A 6420-nucleotide genomic window follows, 5' to 3' on the forward strand; every position below is an offset into this window, starting at 1 on the left:
AGAGAAAGGAAAAGAAATTATTTTATGTTATATTACCAAAAACAACTTTTTTATATTTTCAATCATTTTATTTCTTTTATTTTTATAGGGGTAAAATTAATATTATGAAAATATAAACTTTTGAGAAAATTAAAAATAAGAGTTATGAGAGAAATGAGTTTCTCTCCATTCCTTTCTATTTCTCCCCACTTAGAATAACCAAAAAAGAAAGAGAAACACATTTCTCTCAATTTCTTTTCTTTCTCTCCAAATCACTCAATCCAAACAGGTGAAGCCGAAGCAGAAGCAATTGTCCGACGCAAAAGAGGTAAGAAGAAAAAATGCAGATGCGGATGACGATGGTAACGCCGAGCCAAGCTCCGACGACGAGCAGATGTTCTGTGACATCTCGTCCCCAATTGAGTCACCCAAATCACTCCTCTCTCTTCTCTCACCGCAGTCGCAGACCTAAATTCTTCTCCTCCACTGCAGACAACAATCCTCCTATCCCCAAGCGACTTCCCTATCCACTCACCGTCTCTAACTCCTCCGATGGCGGCCCCGCCACCAAGTCCAGTCCTCCTCCGCCTCCTTCTCTCAGCTCCGGCGGCGACTCCAAGAGCGTCCCTCTTGAGGGGGTTATTCAATTTGAAAAACCCAATTCTTCTTCGCTTTTCAACAAATGGGGGTACTCTCTACTCTACTCTACTATTCCCTCACAATTCACTTTCCTTATGCCCATGTTTGTTTGAAAAAATGCTTGGTGGGCCGAATTTGTGTGGCCCGATTCGAGTCATGAATTTTCGAGGCACCAAGCATTACTGCTTTGTTTGGGTAGTAGGATTAATATTACTAGGACTGTTAGTCTGGTATTATCAATCCATTGCATTGCATTGTGTATTCTATCTTGTGCAAATTTTTAATTTAATTAATTAGTTCGACCCTCTTCTTACTCCTCCATTCGTTTATGTATTCTCCAATCCAAATGCCATGTTGGTCCAAACAAACATGGCCTATATGTGTATAATGCTAATTGGTTATTATTGTTGTGTTTCAGTCGCGTAGCTCTTCTTGCTGGTGGAGATGTGTTGGCTTTACTTCTCTTCTCTGCAATTGGAAGGTTCAGTCATGGGTTCTCTGTTTTCGACACCGAAACCCTTCGCACGGCTGATCCTTTTATTGCTGGTATTTTTTTTTTTTCCTTTATCCTTTTCTTGCTTGCATGAATGTGAGACAAAAATTCAGTAGAAACAGATCTGAATATGTGGGGATGTTTGAATCTTTGCAGGGTGGTTTTTGAGTGCTTACTTCCTTGGGGGTTATGGGGAGGATGGCCGAGGAATGAATGGCTGGTCAAAGGCTGTTATTGCTGCTGCCAAATCATGGTCTTTGGGTATCCCAGTAAGTTTGTATATATTTTACTTGGTATATGTTCATCAGTTTTGCATAATTTGCAGCATATAATTATGTAATTGCTACTTTGAATTTAGTTAGTCGAAGAAAATATAGATCCATGTCGCCAACCATAAGTAATTGGGATTGGGGAGTTGAGTTGATCAGCATTCAGTAATAGCATGATATGCTCAATTCCACTGTAATGCATTTTGTTGTTTAATTTTGAGTTAGTTGGTTGGATGATAGTTCTCACACAATTTAGTAGAGAACAACCTATTATGGCCTTGTTTGATTAACAAGATTAATAGTGAAAGGATTAATAATCCCATGAATTAGTATAACATTAGTTATCCAATTAGATTAGTGAGATAACCATTTGTTATGTATTTATTTTGTTTGTTTAAAAATTCGCCAATTTTGTCAAATTGAATGTCCGCTATACATATAATCCGGTTAATAAAATTTGCAATAAAAAATGGGATTGTGAGTCAATGGACTAACCATCCAATCTTATGCTATAATCTTACTAATCAAACATGCCCTAAACTTAGTTAAATGGATTTTATATGCTCTTAGAGCTTGCATTTTGAGGGTTGTTCTTTCTTTTAATTGCACTATTGTTCAAAAATGCTAACCTTCTTTTTTATTGCAAAGTTGATGATATGTAATGATTCATTTGTCAAGGTTAGTTATCATCATTAGTGGATACAAACAGGGCTTTTAAAGAGGAAGCAAAAGCTTTGAATGAAGTTTAGTATCACTCCTCACAGGACCTCTACATATATTTATGAAGTATCAGACTAGTCATCATATAGGTTTTGCCAATTTTGAAGTATCCAGAGTCGCTTTCCCATTTCATGTGCTGATTTTGATTTTATGAGTATCCAGAGTCGCTTTCCCATTTCATCTTTCTTTACGATGATATTCTTGTGTAACAATTGGCTCTGTGGCTGATCTCTTATACTATATAGTGATTGGATTTGCTTAGCATTGTTCCTTTATCAAGGAACCTCATTATTTGGTGCAGTTTCTGAACATTTATAATGCTCAAAAGGGAGAACACTACTTTATGTTCCATCTTTTTTGAAGCTGTCCCAATTTTGTGGTATCTGGGAAAAACCAGCCCTCAAAGTAGATAGGTAGATAAGTTAGTACAGTGGTGATTTAACTACTGGAAACATTTAAATTTGAAGTGTCCTACTTTGTGTGGGATTCAAAAGAAAATATTGTAACCTGGGAGGGAGGAAAGAAATGGCTGACGGCGAGACAGAACAATTATGATAAAGTGAAACAGTGTATATCTTTGTTTTTTTTTGTAATAAATTGCTTACTTATCCCAAAAATAAAAAATAAATAAAAAATAAGAAGGGACTATTAACAAATAAAAGTAGTGATAGGGTGAGGTAAGGATCACGTGCATCACATGAGATGTATGTCTACTGTTGATGAAATGTGATGGAGCTTATAATATGTACATCCTTCTGGTGGCACTGGGACCTCCACCTCAAATGATTTTTTCAATTTTTTTGATGATTCCAGAAGAGATCTCATAAGGGGATTTGTGCACGTGCAGTTTAATTATATAAATTAGGATTGAAACTCCCATTGAAAAGTTGCCTGCAATAGATGTGTGAACTGCATGGGGTTTAGCCGTATTGTTGTTTCAATAAGCTGGAAGTTACCCTGGGCAGTGTCTTCACAAATCTTGGAAGGTGGATTCTTGACATGATTACCTTTTTGTAAGTTCAACTCGTGGATAACAGAAAAAATGAAATGAGAAGAGAATGGAAGGACATGAAATAGTGGATGATAGTGGGTGAGTACTAGATGTTGGGTGATTTACCCACACTTCCAACGAGGGTTTACGGTCATGGGATGGGTTCAAAGGAACCCGCCTACGACACGGTTCCCAGTTATAAAAAAAAAAAAAAAAAAAAAAAAAAAAAAAAGAATATAATGAGGATGCTCCTAGTTTCTTTTCCTGTGTTTGATAGCCATGAGGGCACATCACCTTCTAAATGAGAGAGAGAGATCACAGTTTTGTTCATTTATGAATGCTGCTTTCTTATATTTCCTTCTCTTTATTTTTTTTGGCAGGTAGGATTGATAATAAGGGCAACAGCAGTAGGTCGTATTCCACAACCCAATTTTATTTTAGTAACCATGGGAAGTACTGCTGTATTACTTATAGGATGGAGAGCACTATTGTTCAGCATTTTCCTTAAAGATGACAAAAGCAAGAAAAGTGATATATATAGGCGTGGCAGCCCGTTTGAATTCTTTGAGGTATGAAAATTTTCTTGTTGATCCAGTGATTTGAAATTTGACATGGATTGATGGCTTTTTGTCTTAACCTTTACGAGTCATTCTCTGAGATCTAATTTTCCTCATATGACAAATAAACTTGAGAAACTATCCTTCAGTAATAGAGTTCATCTGGTGAGGATATTGTGCATGCCTACAATGTTTTTATTAACCCTCTAGTTGTGTACCATGTGAGTAAGTCATTGTGATAAAAGGACACTGTTATGAAGATTTAACTTCATCTTCTGTTAATCACTGAGAAGGCAGAGTATGTGAAAGTCAACCTGTGGTGTAATGATCATTCCAATTGCTACTAGTTTGTCAATTTAAAATTCTATTTTTTTTCTCTTACCAACTTGCAAATAGTCTGACAGTCTTTTTCTCTATCACATACCACTCTTTTCTCTTCTTTTTTTGGTTTATGTTCAGTGCTTGCAAATGGTTTGTAAATCCATTTTCCTTTTAATCTTTTGTTGGTGCAGTTGCTCACGTCATTAGTACGAAGGTGGTGATTATAATCTTTTCCTGTTCCTTGTACCATGATGTTATTCTGTCTCCCACGTTTTTTTTGGCTTTCTATACCTGAATACTCCTTGTATTTATCAGCAAGAAATGTAACGGCACAACCGGTGAGGAGACCTTTTTTTAAATTTTTTTTAAAATGTATTTATTCTTTCCTTTCATGTACTAAATTTTGTTGTATTCAAATGTCAACAACCATCTTAGTTGCTTGAACTTCTCTGGAGATTCCTTTTTCCTTTGTCATTGTATTCTTTTTTTCATCTAAAATCTTCTTTGATGAATTTGTTTTAGGTCTGACTTCCTAGCACCTAATTTCCTGAACTCATCTAGCAATTTGAGGCCTATGTGTGAGATTCTTTGTCGTGAAACAGTGGAGAAAAATAACACTTTTTTTTGGTCATCTGTGTGGGGAAAACACGAACAACCCGGCTTGAGCACCTGAAAAGCACAAAATGGGACACTTCGGCTGGGTTGGTCAGCCGAGGAGCTATCCAATGTCTAAGTCAGTGAATGCCCAAGAATTCTCAATAGAATAGAGTAGTGTGTAAGTTGTTGATTGTGTACCTGGCTTATTGAGCTTGAGTATATTCATAATCATGCCATAATGACCGTTAGGGTTGGTTGAGAAATTCCTAGCACCTCCCCTTACTGCTCCACTATATGTGGGTTCGTGTCCCACGTTTGCGATCTCCAGGAACAGATAAGCACATTTGCACCTGAGATGGGCTTTCTATTGACCTGGTCCACCCTGTGCTTGGACCTAGCCACCCGATCTATGATAGAGCTTGACTGTTGCACGGCATTGTAGATCGGAATTTACCTCCCATCCCACGGTATCAAATGCAGTTAGTTATCAAGTTAGCTTTAGGAAAGTTTGCTGTAATTGAGAACTGTAACAGAGAAGTGTGTAATTTTGTTCTGAATTTGTAGTATGTAAAGTTACTTATCCAAATTTTGTGCAACAAAGTTTAGAAAAAAAAATATCAAACCAGCTTTATTGCTCAATTTTGGGAAGGCAGTTTCTGTCTTTATGGGGGTAGATAATGTTGATGAAAAGTGTCCTTCAGGGCCCAGGAGTGAATCTCTTTATGGGCTTGGTTATGAAAGGGAAGTGTGTCAATATTAGGGAATGACTTGTCGATTGATTTCTTTCCTACCGTATGAGATCAACTTTTAGTATGTTATATTTTCTTATGCTATTTTTGGATCTTAAATTTGGGTAAGAATTTAAAGTAAGAAATGGGAAAGGTGGAGGCAATGCAAATTAAATATAAATTAATTTTTGTTTTCCATTTTCCTTTAGGAGAGTACAATCACAAAGTCCAAGTCGAACAATTGCTAGTTACATATAACTCTTATAACGGGAGAAAAGTAAACACCATCATAATGGATATTAAGGTGTGGTTTGGTAACACGTACGTTTTTAGTTTTCTGTTTATATTTACAAAAATTTTAAAAATTCAAATAAAAACTTATTTGGTAAATTTTTTGATTTATAAATCAGTGGTCTCAGTTCATAAATTTGGCCAAAAAATGAAAACAGAAAAAATGTATTTTCATTTTGAGTTTTCAATTTTTTTTTTTTTTAACCACCCAACACTAGCCATCATTTTCCACCATCGTCTTCCGCCACCACCACCCACCACCTACCTGTTACCCACCACCCACCCCTCGCCACCACACACCACCCGCTACTACCATCCACCGCTCGCCACCTACTTGTCACAACCACTTACCACCCACCTGCCACCACTATCCACGACCTGCCACCCACCACCACCACCACCCACTCGTTACCACCTACCACCCGCCACCGTCACCTACCCACCCACCCACCACCGCCACCACCAGCCACCACCACCCACTCGTTACCACCTACCACCCGCCACCGTCACCTACCCACCCACCCACCACTGCCACCACCCGTCATTCGCCACCCACCTGCCACCACCACCCACTCGTTACCACCTACCACCCGCCACCGTCACCTACCCACCCACCACCACCACCCACCACCACCCGCCATCCGCCACCCACTCGCTACCACCCACCATTTGCCACCCACCTGCCACCACCACCTACTACCCGCCACCACCACCACCACTCTCTCGCTACCACCCACCACCCGCCACCGTCACCGTCACCGTCACCCACCCACCTACCCACCACCACCACCACCACCAGCTACCACCCACCATCACCCGTCATCCGCCACCCACC

General features: G+C 38.9%; 1 protein-coding gene across 2 annotated transcripts; it reads left to right on the forward strand.

The window, feature by feature from the left end:
- The first annotated feature begins 247 nt into the window (after window positions 1–247).
- On the forward strand, window positions 248–5205 carry LOC114318094 (uncharacterized). Of its 2 annotated transcripts, XR_003648920.2 has the most exons (6): window positions 248–667; window positions 1037–1164; window positions 1268–1380; window positions 3472–3660; window positions 4161–4307; window positions 4492–5205. XR_003648920.2 is itself a non-coding variant. In XM_028264960.2 (5 exons), exons 1-5 carry the CDS (start codon window positions 321–323, stop codon window positions 4188–4190), a joined length of 807 nt encoding a protein of 268 aa, XP_028120761.2. In that variant the 5' UTR covers window positions 248–320; the 3' UTR covers window positions 4191–4413. The 2 variants fall into 2 exon arrangements, 1 of the variants encoding a protein (XP_028120761.2); XM_028264960.2 differs by lacking the exon at window positions 4492–5205 and having other exon boundaries at window positions 4161–4413.
- The last annotated feature ends 1215 nt before the right edge of the window (window positions 5206–6420 follow it).

This window comes from Camellia sinensis, unplaced genomic scaffold, assembly GCF_055761805.1.
Source record: "Camellia sinensis isolate YWXY unplaced genomic scaffold, ASM5576180v1 Unanchor3, whole genome shotgun sequence".
Taxonomy (NCBI): domain Eukaryota; kingdom Viridiplantae; phylum Streptophyta; class Magnoliopsida; order Ericales; family Theaceae; genus Camellia; species Camellia sinensis.

Coding starts and splice junctions, on each gene's coding strand:
- LOC114318094 (XM_028264960.2), top strand. CDS start 321: ATGCAGATGCGGATGACGATGGTAACGCCGAGCCAAGCTCCGACGACG. Junction 1,381..3,471: donor CATGGTCTTTGGGTATCCCA/GTAAGTTTGTAT, acceptor TTTTTTTGGCAG/GTAGGATTGATAATAAGGGC. Junction 3,661..4,160: donor GCCCGTTTGAATTCTTTGAG/GTATGAAAATTT, acceptor TTGTTGGTGCAG/TTGCTCACGTCATTAGTACG.